We start from the raw sequence: 25,124 nt of genomic DNA, 5'->3' as shown, positions 1-25,124 counted from the left end.
ACCTTGTATGACTTCACATGAGAACTCTCATTTATATGTTGTGCAACATCTTTGCCCTGCCATGCTTGTTGGTAAGATAACATGACACCGTGTTCACGTTGTATATCATTAACCACATCTCCAGGTGTAAGATTGGGCATATCATTCAACCAATCTTTGATCTTGCTTGCCACCTAGTGGCTTCAAGCAAGTGGCTGATGAACCCTACCTATTTCGTCGGCACATGAGTGCACATTACAAACTTCTTCACCCTGAAGAAGTTTGTTGTATTAACCCTCCAACAGCGCACTTGTCATGACTACCCATCTGCAGCACACCTTGCCCCATACGTCTCCCCTCGCTTTTTAAAACTTCATATTGAAGTCTTGTGATATGGCATAATCAATAAGATGATTACGCTTTGCATGTACATCATCAAAATCCTAACCATCTTGAAGTACAACTCGTAACGGTTAATCCGCAGGGAGCTTTATATCGGATCAATGTCGTCCATATGCCACTCGATTTCTGATTCATGCTTATCTTGTACGCCTATGCCAGCAGCACATTCACTATGACCTACTTGCTCTAGTCGGGATGTGCTGTAGAAAAAAAAAATTCAAGATAGTCAAATTTATCTTAACCCATAACAAAAAATTGAAAAATAAGAAAATTAGTGATTTCCATTGCAAACTTCTTACATGACCAATCTTGATGGATCATTATCGGGCATTGTTGGTGGTTGATATTCGGTAATATCGGGGCATTTTTTGTGGTCAATATTCATTGTAGTTAGACTCAATAGGTCTGTTGGATACGTACATAGTGATGGGAGAAGATCCTTCCATCATATTGGCAATGTCGTCATCATCATCAATACATATCATATTACTTGGTAACCCTAAGTCAATATACCTAATAGTCATTGTACTTGGGGCATAATTTGATACTTTTGACAAGTGATCCTTGACTTGTTCAAATGATTGGATCCCCTTAAAAAATATAACTTTTACGTCCCTACCGTCATAAAAAATACTTCCATTATTAGATTTCTTATTGAAAAAACCACCAAAGTGTAAAACGATTTTCACTTTGTTCTCACCCATTATTGTTGCATACAAACTGAATCACTGCATAGAAATTTCTGATGGAAACATAAATAAAATACTTATAAGAAGTTCAAAATACTTACAAATAGTGAGGAGGTTGCATGAGGGACATTAGATTGTAATACAAATGTCATAATCAAAAATAAAAAAAAATAAATGCCCGACCAAACTACATCAACTATTATAGGAAAACATTATTTTGATGGCCAACCATTAAATAAATTTAAACTTTTTTATGCAACAATATAAATAAATCTAATACTTATTTATGCAACATAATATATTTTTTAGAAGTTAAAAACAACATAATATTTTGATAACATACCTACAAATCAGTTGGTGTGTAAATTTGATCCTCATAGAGACCTCCTTCAAAGATTGATAAATAATAGATGATATGATAGAAAATACATGAGAGAGATAAAAAATGGATGAGAGAGATAAAAAAATCATGAAAGTGCTCAACAATTCGTCAAAATAGGGTTTTATGAAAAAATTGGTAAAAAAAAAAAAGCGGGAAACAATTGCGGTAATTTTATTACCGTATAAAAGTTTGGAAGTATTACGGTACTACGAATACCGTAATTCATTGTAAAAACAATACGGTAACCATATTACCATAATAATTTTATTTATTAATATGGTTTTCCCATTACCATATAGAGAGCCACTAAACATTACGGTATTAAAAATACCGTAATGAGTTTTACGGTACAAAGACTATCATCGTAAAGGGTAGTTTCATCCAAAATTTTGTGAAAATGGGGAAAAAGGGTGCGGGTAAGGTTTTGACAGTTGGGGTTTTTTTTCAATTTTTTTAAAATATAGGTATACTATCGATAATTTTCTTAGAAAATAAAGTAATTAACTATTATTATTTACTGTTAAATATTAATGATTAGCATGGAAAATGGATAAATATGAATTATTGATATATAATAAAATGTTTGGAAACAAAAATATCTATTATAATAAAATGTTCGTAAACAAAAATTGTGATTTGATCTATTAGCTTGATGGTGACGTACTTCTAGTTTGTAACGTTCTTTGGGTGTAGTTTAGTAAGACTTAATCACTCGGTAAGATTAATATTCTTACGAAATGCATGTCGTTAATGTAAGTTAAAAATAAATAAATTACGACTTCTTCTTTTTTTGGCTGATTGGTGGGAATACAAGCCCCTACTCGTTTTAGAATAGTTAGTGGTTTTCTAATGCGTGAGAATAGTTTGTGGTCTTAGGAGAGAATGATAAGCTCCCTGTTTTTTGCGAATTGGAAGTCTTTTGTGCATGTTAAGCGGATTTATTGCGCCAAAGACTTTTAAATCATATTCTTTCGTCTTTACTATCAATTTGAAAAGGAAATTTCGTATAAAGTCCAAAAAAATATTCCAAAGGAGGCCCACATAAAATTTTCAACCTGAAGCTGGAAAAGAGCAAATGAATATCCACTCCAACTTTTTTACTTCTAACCAGTGGTTTAAAAATGGATCGGTTACTCGGATCGGGCATCCCAAAAATCGATTCAGATAGACGAATCGGCGATCCGGATCGAGAATCGGGCCGAATCACTCGGATTAAGCCTTAAAAAAATTCAAAAAAATATTAAAATTCATTATAAATGTTGTTTTTTACGAATCCAATAAGAAATGGGGATACTACATTATTAACTTTCATTGTTTTCATCAATTTATGAATATTGAGATGTTCTTCCCTATATAAACTTATGTTGACCATTAAATTTACATCACACAACAGAAATCATAGAATTATTATCGATTAATTATATAATCATATATGGACTACAATAAAGAGTTGACTAAATCGATGAAAATTTGGCCACTAAAATCTCGAATTGGCGAAAAACACTAATCCGCTAAAAAAACCCAAATTATTACAACCTAACTAACTATAATATTATATACCAAGAATATTTTATAATGATTTTATTATATAAATAATAACAAATCCAAAATATTTTATAATATCAACTAATTTAAAATGTATTATTGACAACTGTAAGAAAAATAGTACACTACATGATTTGTAATACAAAAATTAATAAATAAAATAAAAGATTTGGTTATCAATGTAGAAATTATTAGAATGCGTACCAATATTTTTTAATTTTTTAGGTTTCTAGAATAAATTAGTAAAAAAATTGTTAGCAGAAAGAGAGCTTTCAAACTGCCTCATTGTATGAATCCTATCTTTAAATTAATATTACTAAATTTATGTTAAAGACTATCATGTTATAAAAATAAAAAATATAATTAAACTATTTATTCCTAGGTTGTATTAAGAAATACCTGTTATTTTTTTGACAAGAAATACTTATTGTGTTATCTTTTTTTTTTACAAGAAAAATATGATACTTGTTGATTATCTTCTTCTTCTTTTTTGACAAAAGAAGAAGAAGTTGGATTGCATTTTTTTTTTCTTCTTGTATTACTTTTTATGTTTTTTTACAAGAAAAAAAAAATTTGATGCTGCCAAAGTACATTTTATTTTTTTTATGCCTTTTGTTTTCTTTTTTTTGCAAGAAATACTTGTTATATTACCTTGTATTTTTTTTACAAGAAAAATAAAAAAAAATGTTGTATTATATTTTTTATCTTTATCTTGAAAAGTTTTTTATTTTTTATTTTTTCTAATTTTTTACAACAGTATTTTCTGCCTTCGTTTATTTTTGTTGTCAAAAAAATTTTTTATGCCTTTTGTTTTATTTTTTTGCAAGAAATACTTTTTATATTACCTTGTATTTTGAAAAACTTTTTATTTTTTATTTTTTAAGCTTTTTTTACAACAAGAAAAGCTTTTTATTTTTTCTATTTTATTTCAAGTTTTTTATTCATTATCTTGAAAAGCTTTTTATTTTTTATCTTTATCTCTATTTTTATCTTTATCTTAAAAAAAATATTGTATTATAAACGAGGATGCACAGGGTTCGAACTCAAGACGTCCGCCCGAAAATTCAAGGTTGTTAACCAATACCACCACATTGCTTGATGTGTTTCATTAACAACTATAATATAATACATATTGAATCATCTTGCTTGAATGGCTTTTTGTGGGAATTATCCCGCATCGAAGGATGAGAAACCCTTTGTTCTCTATTAAGTGTTGTGTACTAGTCATTCAGTCATGCGTGTAGAAAAACGAAGAGGGCATACGAGCAAGGTGAATTGTCATGCATTGAGGGTTTGTAGGTACGTGCCACGTGTCGCTCTAGTGAGGCGGCCACGTGTGAACCCAAAATATTCGGTGAGACTTGCGATTTACTATTGGGAATCGCCTGATTCTCTCCGGATACGGGCGATTACCGATTTTTTTGTAGAACCGACTCGGTAACCGACGATTACTGAATCGAACGAACGATTCCAGCTCGACTCGACGAGTTTTCAAACATTGCTTCTAACCCTCCATTTAAGGGACTTTATCACAGCTCAACCAATTCCTTTTAAGGTGAATAAAAAATGATTTGCAAACTTTCCTATCAAACAAAATCCCCATCATTAGGTGTCAGAGGCACCCAACATAAGCATAAGGAGGATGCCATCCACACCAGATTGCAACCATAAACATTAAAGTAAAAGGCACCCAACATAAGTATAACTTGCACCTTCAGGAGGATGCCATCCACATCATATTGCAACCATAAACATTAGAGTAAGGTACACCTCCAAACTTTTATCATGAAATGCAAGCTTAGAGTCAAATATTCTTAGGATGGTAAGAGAATCTATTTTCATTTCTAATTACTCTAAACTGGTTCAAATCAAATAGATCTTTAAACACATGAAAATGTTGAAAATAGTCGACCCATATAATATGTAACAAGATGTACTATTTTTAAGACTTAAAATCTTATTTTTCTTTATATGTATACATCTTAAATAGATGATCAATTATATATTTTTCCAACATTAAAACAACCTCTTTCATTTTTAGAGGTAAATTATACTTCTACATTTTAAGGTGTCATATTTAAACGTTTCCCTTATTTAAATAGCTATGGAGTTCCATCCAAGGTTTGAATGATATCGCACCCCCAAGGGTATAAGGAAATGAAACAAGAACAAGATTATTTAGATCAAACCTAGATAGAAAGAGATTTCGTATTTCAACTTGGGAACTAGTTAAGAATGATATGTGGTCAAGGTAGCGGAATGCCACAACGTAACGTCCTGACTTCTATTCATATCATAGATAGAGGACCCAATTCCCACTGAACTACTAAAAAATAAATGAACTTGGGAACCTAAACATACACAGAGTGTAGAGAGAGAGAGAGAGAGAGAGAGAGAGAGAGCATTATGCACATTCTAGCTTTCAACACTTCCACATAACTTGAATCCAAAAACTCTAGAAAATCTAACTTGAATCCAAAAACTCTTTAGAAAATCTTAATAGGTTTCTCTGCGATCGATAAGGCCATATGGACATGGAATGGCTGCAAGCATAAAAGGATTTGTGTACACATCATGAAATAACTAAAAGGCTACTTCAAAAATCTGCCAAGTTATTTTCCTTTGCTCTAGGAACCCCGCGCGAGTGGTAGTGTACAGGCTCTGAAGTGGAAGGGACGTACCATAAACCTATGTACATATTTCTAATCTGAAATACCATCCTCACTTAAAAACAATAATCAAATACTATCTTTTGCATATTCACTTGTTTCTTCTGCAACTTTCGTCCACACATTCGCAATCTTCTCCGCATACCCAACCTGTCAACACGAGCAGAAACCTTCACTATAAATATCCACCAAGCCAAATCAAACTTCCTTATGAGAATAAGATGAATATACAGGTAAGAAGGTCATCACACAAAGGAAGCCCCAAACCATGACAAAAGGGCACTACCAAGAGAACATAACAATATCTCATCCATTTTAAATTTTTCAAATATAAAAATGGATGTTAATGAGAACAAATTAAGGAAGATAATGTATTACTCTCATGGAAGCACTGGCATCAAGGGGCATAATGGCACCCTATAAAAAATCTCCGCACACACTTTTTTTTTTGGTGCTTAGTGGTTTTATTAGGGGGAAGGGGGGGTGGGGTTGGGGATGGCAATTGCCCCTTCAAGCCACTAACAAGGTGACGAAATTATGATTTAACTTTTCCTGTAAGGATACTCAGTTAAAAGTAAACAAACTAATGGTTCACAAGACTGCAAATTAATGGCCAGCTTTCATCTAATATAGCATTACCAATAATAATTACTGAAAGTTGATAAATTAGTCCATATGCATATTAAACCATAGCTCTTCAAGCCCAAACTAATTGTGGGGTTGCTTATTTATTCTAGAATTGATGTCTGCCAGGCACTTATAAGATTCTGAACCCACTGAAGCAGCAATGGGATACTACAAATTCAAAACTTCCACTGCCTTGAGCTCCCATTTCTTGGGGACTTAGCTTAGTGAGAGAGCAGTCAAGACATGGCTGAACAGAGAATATAAAATGCACGCTCAGATTCAAACTGAGGGTTTGGCTTTGTTAGTTTGTTGCCTACATGAAGTGGTCAAAGGACATCCACATATTTATAGATAACTTGCAAAATGTAATACATGAAAAAGACAAAATAAATTCACATAAGCTCACTACACAACAAGCAATACAAAGTGCCCGTTTGTCAATGCAGATAGGTGGATTTATCCAATACAGCAGCAAAATGACCTCTTGAAGAAACAAACTACTCAACAATAATTCCTGGCTGTCTACATGAAATTGTCATAACAATGTAGCTAATAGTGGCACACAGTGCTCGACCAAACAGCTCACAAACAGTAGCGCATATAAGTCGGCTGGGTCAGCGACTTATGTACGAATGCAAACCGGGCCAGAGACTATACTATAACCACATGAGTGACACAATGGGAGCACTATTTGTCCAGAAAACTTCATATTCAAGTAATGGGAATGTCCTCTCCCTAAACCGTGTCAGAGACATACCAACACAATTACAGATAAGATTCTCCTAGATTCGCCAGAATTCATTCTTCTGAACATAAACACGTTGAAAAGTTTCCAGCTGAAGCTTCCAAAAATGAAAACTAGCTCATTTACCTTTGCGTTCAAAATGAACGAGCAGCATGGAACAAACCTTTTTGCTGTAAATAAAAAATAAACACTGATTTTCTTCTTATGCATTCGATAATGAAAATAAAAGACTTGCTTTATGTTGTTATGCATTAAATAACGAAAATAAAAACTTTCCGTTTTTCGGTCCGGCATCCAAAATAAAAGATTATGGGGCTAATCAGTGACTTTTTTTGCTATGAATCAAAAATAAAGACTTGTTTTTCTTGTTATGCATTCAACAACAAAAGGGAAAAAAGAAAGAAAACTCGCTTTGTTTTCTTTTTTCAAAGAAAACTTGCTTTACTTTGTTACTCGATCAAAATGAAAGGGCACAGGTGACTTGTTTGATGTGATTCAAAATTTTAAATTGGCCTTTTCAGTTATGCATTCAATAATAAAAATACTAAAAAAAAATTTGGCTTTCTTTTGGTATGTGTTAAATAGCAAAAATATAAGCTTCCTTTTCTGTGCATTCAAAGTGAAAGAACATGGGGGTGGATCAGTCATGAAATTTATACTCTTATATGAATGTAGAATGAACACTTTCTTTTTGGTGTTTGTTGTTTTTTTTCCTGTGGGGGAGAGCTGGGTCACGGAATCCTACTCGCTCCTTGAGGCTCGAAGAAACCAACACCGCAGACCTGTGTCTAACACACATGCAAATACCCATATCTATGCAACATTAAAGATGATGAAGTTGATGCTAGAAGAGCCATCCAGTCATACCAGGAAAGCACAATGTCATCTACACAAAACATAGCACTACTATTTCAGTCAGAGAAGGGTGCAACAAATAAGAAGCAGATGCACCGACTCTTCGGGTGCCCAACAATTACAATTACTAGAAATTTCTTAAACTGGGCTCAAGGAACATATTAGTCATATGGCAAGCTGACAGAATCTGATCGTTATAAATCTGGAGTTGGCTGAATGTAGAATCCCTTGAAAAAGGGAATTGTTGACATTGTCCTTCAACAGATCCTAATGTCGAATAGTGCTAACATTCATCTTTGTGCCTACAGGGGTAAAAGGTTCTCCATATTCCACACCATCTTGCTAGTTCCCACAAAAAAAAAGAATGAAATACTTGTAACAGCAAAAGAAGAAGAAACAAAACCCAAAAAAAAAAATCACTAATTGCATTACAACAGAAATATAGTCAACCAAAACTACTGAGTTTCGGCCAGGCTCTCGAACCAGACCAGAATGAACTTGTCGGACCACCAGACTAAGCTAGATTAACAAGTTCAAGTTCACAGGTCCAACTTTGTTTCAGATTTGAAACCCCTTTTTCTTTCTTCGTTCAGTGGGTAGTGGGTAGGTGTTTTTTTTTTTTTTTGGGGGCTGGGGGGTTGTCGGGGGTTGGGGTGGGTCCGAGGAGGGGGCTGTTGTTGTATGCTGAAACAAATGATTTTACACATCAGCCTAACCATTCTTTGTCAGGTTTGGGTAAAGGATGCAGAAGGCATAGAGTCCAGGGGAGACTAGGGCATGGGCAGGCCTAGAAAGCTAAGAACAAAGCTGAAAATGATCATGGCAACCTATAGTAACTTCTGACTTAATAACACTAACTCAAAAATAGCCCCTTAGGATATGATTGATAAAACAGGATTTAAATATTCAGAAATTTGAACAAAGGCTTTATTGGCTTTCCATATTTCTAGATTACATATTATCCTAACATGTTCTTTTTTTGTCCGTTTGACTGTCTACCAATAAATCAAAATTTTAATAAATTTCATATTCGAACTATTTGGCTAACAAAACTAGAATTTCTGTTTAATCAAGATTTTTTCAAGCATTTGATTGAATGTTTTCAACCCATGACAATATTACTCGAGCATGACCACCAACAATCACGGCCATCCCTGAAACTTTGTTTTTAAAATCCAGTCTATCAAATGGATACCCAGCAGTACAGCGAGGGTTTCAAATTTCTCTCTCCGAATCCGCTTGCCGGACTACATGTTAGAAAATCTTTCTTTACCCTGGTTTGATAAAAGCGGTGAGTTTTCAGTCCGGCGAAAAGAAAAACCTCTCTCTCTCTCTCTCTCTCTCTCTCTCTCTCTCTCTCTCCAGCTCATCTCCATTGCTAGATTTGCATCTGGGTGGATTTGATTCCGGTGTTTTATGTCAATCACTTGATTTGCAGCACTCTCCCTCTCTCTCTCACTCCCTCTCTCTCACACACACACAAAATACCCAATTCTTTCTTCAAATCTTAAAAAAACCAGTACCCAAGCATTTTCTTCTTTCCAACACAAATGCACCGCATTTATCTTCTTCTCTGCAATTCAAAGAACCCAATCTCCCAAAACACCAGCTTAAAAGGCCACCCAAAAACCAGCCCAAATGGGGCGTTGAAAATCTAACCTTTTTTATTCTTCAAAACCCTAATTTCATAGTCATTCCTCTCAATTTACCTCCTCTCTTTTTACTCTGTCCAGCCATGAACTCATCTAATGGTGTCATTACTTCTATATGGATTGATAGATTTCCTCATTGAACCTGAATCTAATGGTGTGCACTACAATCCTTCATGCTGATTTCACAGCATACTCCCCGGCCAGCAGCATCACCAAAGCTTCACCCTATACCAAAACCCCGAAACTGCCCTTGTTGTAGAAAAAGAGCAACAATGAGGGGGGTCTCTCTCTTTAGGTGTGATTAATCTTAAGAGTCTTCTTCATTTCAGTGGCAGGGAAATTATTTTCCAGCAAGGTTGGCAACTGGCTTGGTTCAGTCCATGAGGCCAGAGAGTGGTGTAGGTGCAATAGGCTCAGTGGGCATGTAGAATATGGCAGAGGTGAATGCGAGGGGGAGGCAGGGGAAGGAAAGCAAGATGGGTTCTCTCATTTTAGGTGTGATTAACCTAGAGTCTTCTTCATTTCAATTACAGGGAAATTATTTTCCGGCAAGGTTGGCAGCTGGCTTGGTTCAGTCCATAAGGCGAGAGAGTGGTTTAGGTGCAATAGGCTCAGGGGTATGCAGAAGATGGAAGAGATGAAGGTGAGGAGAAGATGGGGGAAGGAAAGCCACCCAATCCATTTAGATTTTAGTGATAACTGAACCCATAAAATTATGTCCTACTTGAATTTTGTGATATTCAGATAAGAGGAACTCATCTTAATTTTCTGAAAGATCTTGATCAATCAAAACAAGGTTTACGGAGGAAAGAACATGATTGTTATAAATCTATATATTATTCTGAAGGAAAAAGCTACCAATACGTTGTAGCTATAATGAATAATAATATAGGTTGACTCCCAGTTGTCAAATCATAGTTAAGATAGTTGAAAATGCATGTTACTATTTGAATTTTAATTTTTTTTTACAAATTGGTTCAAGATGAAATTTTGGTTGTGTACTAAAAAATAAGGCCCACAAGAAAAATATAAAAATTATTTTTCAAAATTTAAAATAACCATAATACCCCTAAAAATGACGAGGGTAAGTTAGTCACTTTAGTCATTTGAAGTACACGCCAAATATTTCATATTTCATCTCTATCCAATTCGTAGAAAAAAGATTAAATTTCAAATAGCAACATGCTTTTTTCAGCCATCTAATTAAAGATCTGACGGCTGAGTCAACCTGTATTACGATCCATTACAGGTGCAACCTATTGGTGGCTTTTTCCTATTCTGAAGTACTAGGATAATAAGTAGTTTGTCAAACATATCCTTAGCAAACAAGCTGTCAAAGTGATCTAGAAATCCATTTATTTGGTCTTCACCTCGTACCAACAATTTTAACTTAAACTTTAGTACTAAATGGAGCACATGAAAATTTAAAATTCTCTCTACTTGTTCTGGACATACGCTGCATATCTCCACCTTCTAACACTTAATTTAATATCAGTCCTTTACAAGCCAAGAAGTTCATGAATATTCTCACTCATTTACACGTTATTTATCAAATTAAAAAAAGGGAAATTTATGTATGGACTGAGTTTTTTTACCATTATAACAGAATGACCCGAAAATAGGCCGTTATTACCTGGAAAGACGGATCCCCGAATTTTTTTTATTTTTTGCCAAGTTTGCCCTCGGTCCGATTTTTCAAACATCGGACCGCTTCTTTTTTTCTCAAACATGGCCGTGTAAGAATGGACCGTCTTCTTTCTCTTTTTTTTTTGGGTTTGAAAACACAGTCCGATGGTTTGAACATCGGACCGCCATCTGTTCAATTTTTTTTATAAAACCAAGCGGTCTGATGGTTCGAACATCGAACCGCAATCTGTTCAATTATTTAACTAAACAATGCAGTCTGATGTTTAAACCATCAGACCGCCTTCTATTGAAATTTTCTAAGTAAATCATGCGGTCCGATGATTCAAACATCGGACCACTTGGTTTAGCTAAAAAAAAAGAACAAAAGGCATGTTCAAACCATCGGACTGCATTATTTATTCAAAAAGAAAAAGAAAAGAAGACGGTCTGATGTTCAAACCATCGGACCGCATTTTTTTCAAACATGGCCGAGTATATTTGAGAATTCGCTCGTGAGCTCTTAGGGGATGCAACAGCTGTTATATCACAGCAAATAATGAGGGGGATCATTATGCAAAATCAACTGGGCATAAACACAAATAAATCCAGTGAGGCAGACATGCACACTCCCAATCATTAACCCCTCTAGAGAGAGAAAGAGATTAGAGAGAGAAATAACAAATTAACAATCCCAAAAGAGAGAGAAAGAGAAACCCAAGAGTGAGAACTCGGAACCTGCAGAAAGTGAGGTGAGAGAGAGAGAGAGGGAACAGAGCTTAAAGAGAGAAAAGGAGAAGCCAGTTAGAGAGAGAAAGCAAAAGAGCTAGCTTGGAATAGAATCTTTGTAGGATTTGGGGGAAATAAAATGGTCAAACATTGGACAGGGGGCAAACTTGGCAAAAAATAAAAAAAAATCGTGGATACATCTTTCCAGGTAATAATGGGCTATTTTCGGGCCATACCATATTAACGGTAAAAAAACCCGGTCCATACGTAAATTTCCTTAAAAAAAATCAAATAATGGCTTTGCCACCAACATATGGTATCAGTATGCAAATGATAAAATGATAACAGCAAAGATTACTTTAACCCAAAAAATCTGGCAACATTCAAAAACTTCAGTAATGTCCATTTTGTGTCAAGTATTATACTAAGCCAATTGTTGGTAACAGGTTTATATCAAATAATAATATGACATGTAGGAGGGTGAATTGGTGAGATTAACATCACGATCCTTATGTGAATTTGAACATAAAACTTTAATTGTGGCATCAACTAGGGAGGAAACCTTGGAAAATACTAGTAAAGCAGTTTTGTACATCAAAATTTGCCGCATAAGCTATAGATTTAAGTATGTCTAGAAAACAACTTCACAACTCACAAGATAATGAAAGCAAAAATGCAAAGGTAGAGAAGAAGCATCCTAATATTAGAAAGCATATTAGGAAAGTGTGTTTCATCTCAATATGTGAAGGTTAGGATATAAGCATTCCATGTTTATCAGTGTTTTAAGCCTCTGGTTCACCTTGGGTCTCAGCCTGGTCCCAAGCTATTGTATTGACTCAACCCAGACAAGTTTGCTGACTAACAGAGAAAATGCATATAAGACATGGGCAAGTCTCCTAATAAACTATGAGACTGACCGGGTTGCCGAGCAGGTTCAACTCAGGTGAATCCTGAGTTTTAAAACTTTAAAAGTTGGTTTTACTGAATAGGAGCCTTAAGTTTTGATTTCTGAGAGTGACATTCACACCAATCAATAGAAGAGCTTTTTGCAAGAAATCAATATGAACAAAAAGCATACATGTATTTATGGAACATTGTAATGATTTAGAAAAGAAAGAAATCGGATCTCATTTTGTGTAAAACTGCTACAGTTCAATTGAAAAGGCTTCAAATACATAACTGCACCTCAATAAAAAGGTTGCGACATTCTTCAGCCAGAATCCCCCACAATAAGGAGCAAAGCACAAGTTTGATAATAATGCATAAAAAAGTTCCCGCAGAAAATAAAACCAACTTGAACCCTAAAAATTATGGCATTGGGGAACAGTGTTATCAGATTCGTTTTGCAGATTCCAATTTGGTTAGGAATGGAATCATTTGGCACTTCAGCTGTTCCAGTGGAAGTTTTCAGGTAATCTTTAAGTAAAAGAAAACAAAAAATATATAACTAAGTAATTTTAAAAAATACATAAAATTTAGAAATATCAACAATATTGGCGATATATCAGTGATATTCCAAAAACAGCCAATATTTTGAAAGTATTGGCGTTAGCTTTGCTTTGTTTCAGTTTGAAGTCTGAAGCTGAAGTCTTTGGCCTCCTGTCCAAAGCAAAGCAGATCTGATAACACAATCTCGGAAAACAATAATTGAATACATCCATTGTATTGTTTGCTGATTGTATCAGAACCTATATTCTCACGCCGGACAGTTACAAAATCGACAACTATGCTCCAAGTGACTTGCTTTGGATGTCCTAGGAAGAATAAGGGATGTGTACCAGAGACTCTCCAACACTAACCCATTTAAGATAAGCAGGACCTATATAAACAAGATCAAGAACTCAAATTAAAATAACCTGCTCTACCAAAGAAAACAATTGCTAGATGCGGACAATCAACCAAAAAAGAGTACTAGTTCCTCTTGTTCCTTGATGAGTTCAAAATTAACCAACAATAAAATAATTATATACCACTGCAATCATAATGGAAACATACCTGATTTATTACAAACCCTTTCAACATGTTGTGGAAATCATTCTGTCTTTCTCTATCAAGCCTTTCAAGTTCATTTCTGTTGTTTTCCTGCAATATTACCAAGATTAAGCACATAAGGTATCAAGTTTCAACAAAGTAGATACACCCCGTAAGTTCACTTCCAAATATTGAGAAACTTCTTACATTCTCCAGATTTACTACGTATCAAGTTTCAACAAAGTAGATACACCCAAAAGTTCACTTCCAAATATTGAGAAACTTCTTGCATGCTCCAGACTAACTTCTTTCACTCAAATTTGATACAATTGTTTGTGCCACTCAATCTCATGAATGAGACTGCCAGTGTAACTCTCATTCCATGTGAATATGTAATAGGTTTTTCTTTTGTTTTTTTTGGGGGGGGGGGGAGAGAAGGATGTCCTCGACACTATGAAAGAAATTACAATAAAGCCGTTTTTTTTGGTTGGGCGAGGGGGGGGTGGAAGAAGGCTGTCCTCGACTAGAAATTACAATAAAGCTTCTATAATTATAAGGGGAAAACCTTTGACTCCCAAGGTGGAAACCCCTATGGCTGTTCTCGACCATAAATTACACAACCCGAGGTAAAATGTTGGGCAGGGTTTAAGAAACCTGTAAGGCAGTTCAATCTCGATCACCATATAAGGAAGAAAATGAGGCAATAATTATGCAGTTCATTACTAGGCCCCGCCCTTAGTGTGTCACATATATATGTACATAAAAAAAGATTGCACCTTGACAAATGCCAATATTACTCCCAGAAATAAAAGCCAAAAGCCAGAAGCAAGTCAACGAAATATTTTATACATAAGCAACTGTAAGATGTACTAGCTCTATGTAAACAGCTTCTTTTCATCAGTAAACAAATTGAGGCCCATGTCCCCAAAATTACATGATGCATACATCTTTCAACAAGAACCCATTCTTGAATTAGCTAGCAATGATAATATATGAGTAGAATCAAATAGCATATATGTAATTTTCTTGGATCAAGGAAATTCCCTCCATGCTGAAGGTTAAGCAAGCTAATGGCACATTTCAGAGGAAGTTATGTTTCTATTTGACAGATTTTGGATTAAGTACAAAAATCTTAAGAGGATTAGAGGGTAGGTAAAATGCAGGGACAACAACAAAGGGGCTTCACAAAATATGGCTAAAAGGTTTGGGCCTCATTTTGTTTGAAGGGGTAGTCTCGCTAGTATTGGAGAGCAGTAGCACCTGATGATTTGGGTCCAGATTGGATGCATGCTTTAAAATTCCTTTCAGCAAAAAATCTAGCAGGTTTTTTATGCTGAATTTAGAGATGTGATGTTTTCTTTTATGGTGTCCATAACTTGTTTGGTCACAAGGGCAGGGGGGAGAGAGAGAGAGAGAGGGAGAGGGAGAGTCCCCACATTGTTTGGTGGCATGGGTGGGGGCGAGACAGAGAGAGAGAGAGGGAGAGTCCCCACAAAAGAAACCCACTAAATCCATGTACTCTATATCCCTCCTTTCTCTGTCTACCCAATGGCCAATTCCAAGCAAATGGCTACTGACCAACCTTCCCACAAATCTCTCTACACAAACCCCAACAATAAATGGAAGCATGAAACCGCATTAGTGGCCAAAACCTTGACTTTCACCTTTGTGGAAAATCTACATTTTTCAAGGAAAGAAATACACAGTTTTTCCCCTGAACCTCGTAGGCCCCAGATTCCTTAGCTTCCCCATCCAACTCTGAATCGCTATACATCATCACAAACTCAGTCTCTGTAGACCCAAAATCACTCGCCGCCTCTCACTCATCTCTTTTCCAAAAAATAGCTTGATTAATGGCTCTGAAGCTGGGTCATCAGGCAGAAAATTCAGGCTATCTTTGAATTACTTCAGAGAGATATATGATATCCATGCCTGTATCAGAGGCCTTTATACTTATGTTAAATTGAGTCCACTGGCTCGAAGCTGGCGCAAGCTCTCTCTAATGGCATTGTAAGATAGCTTAGTGGGGCACTTAGAATCGATGTTTTCTTGATTTGGTTCCACGGCTCTTCTCTTATAAGGCTTTTGGAAAGAGATTATATGGGATTTATCAGAGGGGGGCCTGAGAAGGAGGGGCTGATTTTTGCCAAAATTCAAAAAGATTTTCCATAATTTCTTCAAGAGAGGCGAGCTTCAATGGTGATTGCTTAGAGAGAGAAAGAAATGAAGGTGATTGCTTAGAGAGAGAAGGAGAATTTGGGTATTGAGGCAACGAGGAGGCGAAGTTTGGCATAAACTGGCTTCGACATCATGGACAGGAGAGAGAGAAGGAGAAGGATAAGAAGAAGAACAAGAGGATTGGACTGAGGCTTGTGGGACTTTGAAAGAAGGGAAAGATAGGCCTCTTTTTTATCACATTTTACGGAGAAGGAGATGGAGAGGAAGTATGGTGTGATTTATGAGTTGGTTTGGCTACGATTTTTGGAGAGCTGAATTTGAGACAGAGAAATAGCCATGCTTACATTACTTTGTTTCTTTGCACTTTCACCTGTGAATTTGAGTTGCAGGTGTAGATAGGGGAAGACAGAGATCGGGGGCTGGGAAAAAGGGCAGCCTCTGTGTGTGTGTGTGTGTGAGAGAGAGAGAGAGAGAAAGAGCTGGGAAAAAGGGCAGTCCCCCTGTGTGTCTGAAGCAAAGAGGGAGAGAAGAGATAGGGGGGTTGGGGGATGTGGTTGGGGACTTGAGAGAGGAAGGGTAAGTTTGAGATAGAGAGAGCCTGATAAGCTAAAAAACACAAGTTAAAGTACAATTTTTCTGAATGCCAATATTGGCATGAAATTGATAGCTTTTTTCTAATTTAAATCAGAAAAACTCGCAATATCCAAATCCACCCAAACCCTTCAGAAACTTTGATCACTTGTCATCCAAAAAGCTACCAGATTAGGGGACAACCAAACTAGCTCCTATGCGTTCAAATCACGTGGTTAATATTTCGTAGATGAACCACGAAACGATTCAGAAAAATATCAATTCAAGAACAAGAAAAAACAGTATATATTGTTTCCAAGCATCAAGATAGCCACCAGTAGCATGTATGACATGAAATAAATTAGGAATCACTTACAGAAATTAACCTGGGATCAAAAGTTCTCACTTGGATCAAAAGTTGTCAAAAAATATTTTTTCTACTGGCATGTATCTATAAAAACCTATTCACATGCAGATCCTGAAACTAAGGCGACAGTAAAAGGCTAACCTTAATTCTTTCATATTCCTTGATCGCACAGTCCTTTGCCTCTTCAGTAACTCTTATTGTTTCTTTCAATTCCTCCATTTTTTTGTTTCTAGTTTTATCGCCACCAAAAATTTTTGAGGATGCAGCTTCAAGTTTCTCCACTCTGGACCTCAAGGACGACAACTCTGATAAAAGGGTTTGTACAGTTAAGAGGGCATTAGACCTGTCTGCAAATGCAGTGTGGACAGCTTGCATTAATCCAAGATATTCATGGAGCGTGTCCTGCAAAAAAAAACATATCATTGGTAAGTCAATGATTATTTCTTTTTGTTTCTTTTTTTCTTTTTTTATTAGTGACTGGTAAGACACATGAGAAAAACTTAAGCTTCCACCAATAAGGATAAAGATTTAATAAAGGCCGAAATTTGAAAGGATTTCTTGTATACCAAATGTTTGACAGTTTGTGCATTTGCTTCCCGATAAAATCTACTTGCTTTTACAGCAGCAGTAGCCACACGCTTGGCATCAGCAGCTCGTGTTCTCTGAGAATTGTATACAGCTTCCTCAGTCTCAAATTTTGCAAGCTTAATAAAAGCCAATCCCAATTCTCCCATTGTTTCTCCAATGTCTTGCTGGGCTTTAACAAGCCCCTCTGCCTGTAACCAGTCAACAGAGGTAAGTTTACCTTCAATTCACATTTTGGAAAATGCCTGCAACTATTATGAACTAAAAGGACGTAGATGAAAATAAACTGAAAATGAAATTGCTGCCCTGAAAATATGAAAAGAGGTAGGCTGCTTTGATTTTGTATAATCGGACAAGAGTCACAACAACCAAGCGACTTTGTAACAACAGCCAGAAGAACTTTGTCCCGTGTGCATAGAAAACAAAAAGAACCAACACTTATCTCTTGGTTGTTAGTTCAAAATTTGAGAATGTTTCTTGATCGGATGCCTAAAAATCTCATAACACGAAAGCCAAATGAGACAACAATATTAGGCAGCATTTTAGCATCCACAAACAATTATCTATCACCAAACAATTCCAAATGCAAAAGTATGGTTTACCTATTTTCACTCCTCTCATCCTGAACCAGTACTGCTAGCGTACAACTTCATATTATGGATACTTAGCAATTAACCTGTGTTACATGGGCACTACCTGGGTGTCGACGCCTACAAGTGTCTCAAGTATCTAGTACATCAATCTAAAAAGCCAGTAGGACAAGACATGTCACTACATCTATTTTTTGTAATTAAAATCTTATATCATATAATATAGGATATTTTGTTTTATAATATTAATTAAACTCTTGGAGAGATGGTAGAGTGCCAAGGTGTCAGAGTTCAAGCCCATTATAAGCATATTTTTTTTACAACTAATAAAATATTATTAAGGATATATAATATAATTGTCCCTTTCCTAACATTCAACAACTAATGGAGATGTGGTAACATGTGACAGTGCAGGAGAGGGGTTCCATTCCCACCACGAGCATGGAAAGGGGTTCCATTCCCACTATAAGCATGGTATACCTTTTTATTGCTAAAGAATAGTAAAAAAAAAAAAAAAAAAAAAAGGAGAGAGAGACATTGCAAGCTTGGCAATAGAACCATGGACTTGCCAAAAGCAAAAAGTAAATACTACCATGTGGAGATCTAATATTATATGTCAAAAATTGCTAGACAATTTAATTTAAAGTATCGACACCGTACTGATGATGCAACCAACTCGTACAGTCATGCCTCTAAGTGTCAGCACATGTCTGAATGTCGACACATGTTGATACATGACACCAGCCTATATATGGAGTATCGAGATAACACTGCAATTAATTGCTAGCTCACAACTTTTTCATATGTTCAATCAAATAAAGCTATTATAGATATTCTTTTTACGTATCTAAATGGTCTTGCAAGGAAGCAATTTGGTTGTTTGAAATGTGTTGACTTCAAAATAAAACAATCAAAAATATATCCGAGAGATATAATTTAGCATCCGTGAGACCAGTTTTGCTTTATGGGGTTGAATGTTGGGCGGTCAAGAAACAACATACCCAAACGATGAGTGTAGCTGAGATGAAAATGTTGAGATGAATGAGTGGCAAGACAAGAAGAGAAAGAATTCGAAATGAATACATTCCCCAGAACTTAGGCCTGGCTCCAATTGAAGCTAAGATGAGAGAAAGTAGACCTAGGTGGGCTGGCCATGTGCAACACAAGCCCAATACAGCACATGTTAGGACGTGCAAGTTGATTCAAGTGGAAGGCTCAAAAGGGGCAAGGGCTAGGCGGCTAGGCCCAAAAAGACATGGTTGGAAGTAGTGAGAAAAGATATAGGGCTTGATGGTATGCCCCTTAATAAAGCAGAGTGGGGACCAATATTCGTGTAGCCGACCCCAAATAGTTGGTAAAAGGCTATGATGATGATGATGAGATATAATTCAGCATCCCTTGTAAGGGTCCATCACATGTAAATGATTAGAAAGAACCACTAACATGGGAACAATCAATTTAGCAAAGTCTAAAACAAAGTAATGGAAATTTTCCCTTTTACAACAAATGTTAGCCATGCCCTTGATTAAAGACAAGGGTTACAATAAAAGATTTTTACTGGGAAGAAAACAAAAATTTCCAATTGGAATCATTTCAAATTTTGTTTGAAAAAATCCAAACATGCCACTAGAATTACATTGGGAAAGGTCCGAAAATGGTCAAAAAGAAACCACTTGAGGAGAATTTAGAAATGATAAAGCCAATCAAGGAGGACAAGCTCTTCAGCCTGAGTAGCATTTACAAATCAAAGTTTCGAGACATGCCACTAGAATTACATTGGGCAAGGTCCCAAAATGATAAAAAAGGAATCACTTGAGACATTTGGTTCGCGTGAAAATGTTTTCTAGAAAACATTTTCACATGAAAAAATTCTCTCATGTAGTCAAGTGTGTGAATATTTTTATATCAATTAGTAGCCAATTAGTGTGAAAGATGCATTAAGACGAATTGGTATGAAAATGTTCCCACACTTGACCACATGAGATAATTTTTTCTTGTTTTCACACGAACCAAATGTGCCAGAGGAAAAATTTAGAAACAATAATGCCATTCAAGAAGGACAAGCTCTTAAGCCTGAGCAGCATTTACAAATCAAAGTTTCAAGTTGAGGTTTACCTGTATTTTGCACAAGTCTTGAAGACATGAGGAGTCAAAATCATGTCATAGAGGTGCCTAAGAGAGGGACAGTATTTTTCCCAAAGTCCTAAATGAGGAAGGAATTGCTGAGAGAATTTGACCCTAGAGAGTAATCTTGTCCAAAAGATGTGTGGCTCCTTGAAGCCAATTAACTTTGCATTTGGATAGAAAGTAAAGGAGCATTGGCCTCTGATAAATGGTGAGGATGCAAAATATATGTTTAAAAAAAAAATTTATGCTGAATTTTGAAGAAGTCAAAGTCACCACTGTAAACTAGCTCCGAAAGATTGGAGTCAACATGGAGCATAGAAAATTAAATGAAAAAGTCAGAAACCATAAATGTGCCTAGTCACAATTTTGGAGTTTAGGATGATGCATAGAATTCTTCACGAGAGTTTCAAGACATCTTACAAGCCATGAAACTAGTGAGTAGTCCTTTACCAACCACGCTTTGTAATCAAGATACGAGGGCCATGTTTAGTTTAGTTCTCTCTCCTAGAAAACAAAATCATGCAGCCCAAGAGAGGAGCATTCAAGGTGAACCAAATTCTTTCGTCCACATTCAGTTGTATATGCGATGGAAGAATGGTGATTGATGGTGGTGCAGCAGCAAGGAAGATTTTTCATTGTTGAATGATTTGATCTATGACAAAGAAAAAGAAAATGAGTTCTCCCACTAAAAGAGATTAGGGATTGAACAAAGAATGCCTCATTGAATAGTCCAAACGTTAGCTCTATGGGAGAGATCTTTTTGTTTTTAGTAGGTTATGCTGGAAAGGACTAAAACTAGAGTTTCCACATACAAAACATATGGGGGTCGATTCTACTTCAAAATAAGTAGAATATTCTTTTGAGTGGACAGGGTTTTCACAATGAAAAGAGTAATTAATGGAGAAAAGTGCTCTAGAGTTTTCTCACAATTACTATACTAATCCTTAAGTTTTCGAGGAATCCTTCATCAATGGTTGTGAATGACTGATTTTTTTTTCTATCTTTTCGACTCAGGTTCCCTAGGAGCAAGTCAGAAAGATTGAGAAATAGAACTATCTAATTTGATTCATTCTCAATAGCCATGGGATGATCATCTTAGGGCGATCTTTTTGTCCAGGAATGCTCCTACTACATTCGTAGTCTCTAAAGGATGAGAACCAACTAGGTAGCATCTACACCGATAATTCAAGTATTGTATACATCATTAGTGTGATCCTATGTAGGAATTACCTGTAATAACGAGCTTGCAAAATGGATTTGTTTATCATAAAGAGATTTGTTGTTCCTGACCCTGCTTCACCTAAGAGAGATTGGGTGACTAGGTCATCACAAGAAAGACTAAGACTAGGATGGATGTGATTTTTATAGGAAATGCTACAGGTACAGTAATACTCTGCTAACAAGCATTAGCATTCTCTTCATAGATATCAAGGGACAGTTTGCATCCAAAGCTCTTTCACTCAAATTTTCTCTCCTCATTTTTTTCATTAAACCGTGAAATCAGTCGTGCACTTCATTTTTATAATTAATTGATTTCTTTTTATGAAGTAGTTTTTTGCTGTTAGCTGACTATAAATTTACAACTTATACAATTAATCTATTCAATTATATTTAAAGCGATTTCAAGAAAAAAATGGTTCTGTATAACCACATTCAAAACCATCACGTTCTTCCAGATACCCCATTGGACATTTGCAAACCAAAAAAGTAATAAACATTTGCAAAAACAACTGAACCAGATGTAATCACGCTGCTATCAGCACAAAAAGAATATAAGTCAATATTATTGGTCAATTAAAAAATTTGACAAGTTCAGTAACATTCTAATTTTAAATAATTTTTGACCAATGAGCATTAAAAGACTAAAAGTGCAACATCAAAACCAAAGATTCAACGAACATTAGGATCCTACAAAGAATAAGATACGAACAAGCTTACTTCCATAACATTTACTGGTGTAGCCTCCAAAATCACGTATCATGCAAGGTTGATTTTAATTTAATGGAGGTTAACATAAAATTTTGAAGAGACAAGAACCTAAAGGGAAGTATTTAAGTGTCTTGTTCACAAAAGGATCCTTATTCCACCATAGTGCTAATAAACATCATTTTGAATTTATCTTTTTTTTTTTTTTTTTGGGAGGGGGGGAGTTGATAGAGTGAAAAGAAACATTTAGAAAGTAAATAAAAGAAAGACTACAATGATTCTGGCCAAAGAAATAGATTGTAAAACTGTTAAGCTGAGAAGGAACCACAGCAACATGACATGGAATAATAATGGGAAGGTCACATTAACACATGGCTATACGCCCAAAAAGGTAGGTATACTTGAATAACAGTTCACAGATACTGAAATAATATCATTTGTAAATATTCTTAGGATATCGTCGCATATGACTCATAATCTCAACTATTTTAAGGTCATCAATACCAAGATCCAGGATCACCAAAAAAAAAAATTCCGGAAAACATAATAATTCACAAATATATCATAAGAGAAATAGAATTAAAATGGTTATCCCCCCATGAATTTTTGAGCAACCTAGTCTCCAATATCCAACAACTATTATCGTATAATCTTTTTAAACAAGTATGTGGTTCCTTAATAATCAATCAATTTAAGAACAAAGAGCATCGTTTGAATGCAATCGCATATGACGGGAACACTAAAAAAGATGGAAACAGCAAATTAATTTAGGAAGTTTATATTGACATAGAACTGTAGCATTCGAGGATAAAAATGAGGCACGCAAAATTCCTTCCAACCCTAATCATACCACAATGGGCAGAGAGATGAACTGAAATTCTCAGAGTAACATTTAAATTGTCAAAAATTGCAACTGGAACAAAGAAAGCAGTTTCAAAAACATTGGAGATAAGAGACAGGGTGATAGAGAGAGATTTTATCCGATTACCTGCTGTGATGCAGCGCTCAACTGTTGCTCGAGATCCCGCAACTTTTCTTTCTTCTCCATGAACTCCTTATCTTCCTCAACCACAGGTGGCTTCGAGCCACCCCAATCATTAGCCACCGATTGCTTCAACTCCTTAAAAATCCTTAGCAGATCTCTTCCCCCTTTCGCTGGTTGAACAGCCTCTTGAGCTGTAATGGCACTAACAGATTCCCCGAACAATTGCTTTGGCAATTTAACTGCCCCATCCAGCATTCTCGATGCCATATCAGTCGTCGAAGGAAGGGGAAGCTTACCCTGAACCTGTAAAAAGACCCTCAACTCTTCACTTTTCTTAATCACTGGATGGCTGGCTAATTTAGTTAGATACTTCTCCAAAGCCAATCTTCTTTGCTCAACAAACTCTTGCTTTTGCATAACCTGACTTTCCACCACATTTTTATCAGGGCGAGGAGGTATAAGAAAACCACGATAAGAATCAGCTAATCGATCAGCTAAGGTAACAACATCTCTGAATCTTCTCCTTACGCTAAATTCAGCAGAGCCACTAAAGTCAGAGGACCCATAATCTGCCATATTTGTCCGAGTTGTTATCAGATAGGTAACGTAGGTGTTGCCCCCAGGTACCAGAGAATTTGAGATTTCCTGCTCTTTTTGTGGGTTGGACACTATAATTGTGATGAATTCAGAGCTAGAATTAGAGAGATGCTGAGTTGGTTGAGATGAATTGCCATTTCCTGAGATGGGTTTCTCCGTGAATGGAGAGAACACCACATCTGCATAAGCAGGGGGTTCAAGGAAAGAATCCTCCGTGAAACTTGAGTTTCTAAAACTTTTGGAGGAAGAATTCGAAGAGAGAGGATCATCACCAGCTAATGGGTGGTGGGTTTCAGCTAAAGATGACATCACACTCCTGTAATCGCTGTGAGAGATGAATGTTTGCGTGTTTGGGCCCTCATCAATAACCAGATTTTCCATCTCTTCTCTGGGTGGAAAGAGATTGTTATTATTTGTAGGTTCTTCTACTTCCAGGTTCTCATAGCCCATCATCTTCCCACAGTTGAATCTCAACCAAATCTCAATGTCGAAACTCAGTTAGAGGGCAAAGGAGAATACTAAAAACCCCAAAAACTTGATCTGAATCAACCATATATACCACAAACAGAGAAAGTAAGAGTCAACACCCAAAAGCTTGATCTAAATAAACGATAAACATACCTACCATGAAATTTACAGAACAAAATTGATTGCCTTTCTTGGTTGTTATGAAATGGAACTTTGCCTTCTTGGTTGTTATGAAATGGAGTTTTGAGATCAGATAAATGGAGTTTTGAGATCAGATAATTTATTGATAACTTCATACTGGTGCCATTTGTTTTTTAGGGTTAGGGTTTCTAGCCTCGCTTTATGAGATCCGGCCAGGTCTCTGCAACAAGTGCACGTGGTATGGCACCAGCTCCAATGGCAATAACAAACCAACCGAGGGCTTCCTATGGGCGGGCGGATGAGGTTGGTTTCAGGTACAACTCCAACACGAGTGCCCTTTATTCTTCTCTCTCTAGCTCTTATTAACTTTCGATCCCCAACCTCATGACATGTTCGATGAAGATGAACTCCACATGAGAGAGAGCAGAGAGAGGGAAATTAATGAGACTAGAGAGACAAAGGATGGACTTTCAAGTGAGAACTTTTTTTTGTCAAATGAGGGGTGGCAATGGACCCGGAGGTCCCAAAGGTAGACCCTCACCAGGCTGGGGTATGGGTCCAAAACTTGGGTACGGGTCCAAAACTTGGCCCTGGTGGGTTAGATCTGGGTCTGAACTTTAGACCCGAATATTATTTTGGTTCGGATTTGGGTCCAGATCCCACCTATATTTTTGAGTCTTTCTTTATGAAAAATAATTAAATTTATTGAAATACATATTTTT

General features: G+C 36.1%; 1 protein-coding gene across 2 annotated transcripts; it reads right to left on the bottom strand.

Moving 5' to 3' along the window:
* Positions 1–5,413: 5,413 nt before the first annotated feature.
* LOC18423475 (sorting nexin 2A) lies at positions 5,414–24,813 on the bottom strand. Of its 2 annotated transcripts, XM_020674542.2 has the most exons (6): positions 24,419–24,813; positions 23,200–24,333; positions 17,550–17,759; positions 17,125–17,385; positions 13,893–13,979; positions 5,414–5,816 (listed from the first exon to the last, which is right to left on the bottom strand). In XM_020674542.2, the coding sequence occupies exons 2-6, from the start codon at positions 24,244–24,246 to the stop codon at positions 5,736–5,738; spliced, it is 1,686 nt and encodes a 561-aa protein (XP_020530201.1). In that variant the 5' UTR covers positions 24,247–24,333; positions 24,419–24,813; the 3' UTR covers positions 5,414–5,735. The 2 variants fall into 2 exon arrangements, with proteins under 2 accessions (XP_020530201.1, XP_006828139.2); XM_006828076.4 differs by having other exon boundaries at positions 23,200–24,813.
* Between the last annotated feature and the right edge of the window lie 311 nt (positions 24,814–25,124).

The sequence above is a fragment of the Amborella trichopoda genome, chromosome 8, assembly GCF_054954075.1.
Source record: "Amborella trichopoda isolate Santa Cruz 75 chromosome 8, AtrichopodaSantaCruz75HAP2 v2.0, whole genome shotgun sequence".
Classification (NCBI taxonomy): domain Eukaryota; kingdom Viridiplantae; phylum Streptophyta; class Magnoliopsida; order Amborellales; family Amborellaceae; genus Amborella; species Amborella trichopoda.
The sequence above is the reverse complement of the archived record's forward strand: the minus strand, read 5'-3'. Positions and strand labels throughout refer to the sequence as shown.

What these genes read in the sequence shown, in the direction of transcription:
- LOC18423475 (XM_006828076.4), bottom strand. Translation starts at nt 24,246, where the DNA reads ATGATGGGCTATGAGAACCTGGAAGTAGAAGAACCTACAAATAATAAC. An exon ending in TGAGCGCTGCATCACAGCAG is followed by an intron (nt 17,760 to 23,199) that starts GTAATCGGATAA and finishes GACTGGTTACAG; the next exon opens with GCAGAGGGGCTTGTTAAAGC. An exon ending in AGGAATATGAAAGAATTAAG is followed by an intron (nt 13,980 to 17,124) that starts GTTAGCCTTTTA and finishes GTAATATTGCAG; the next exon opens with GAAAACAACAGAAATGAACT.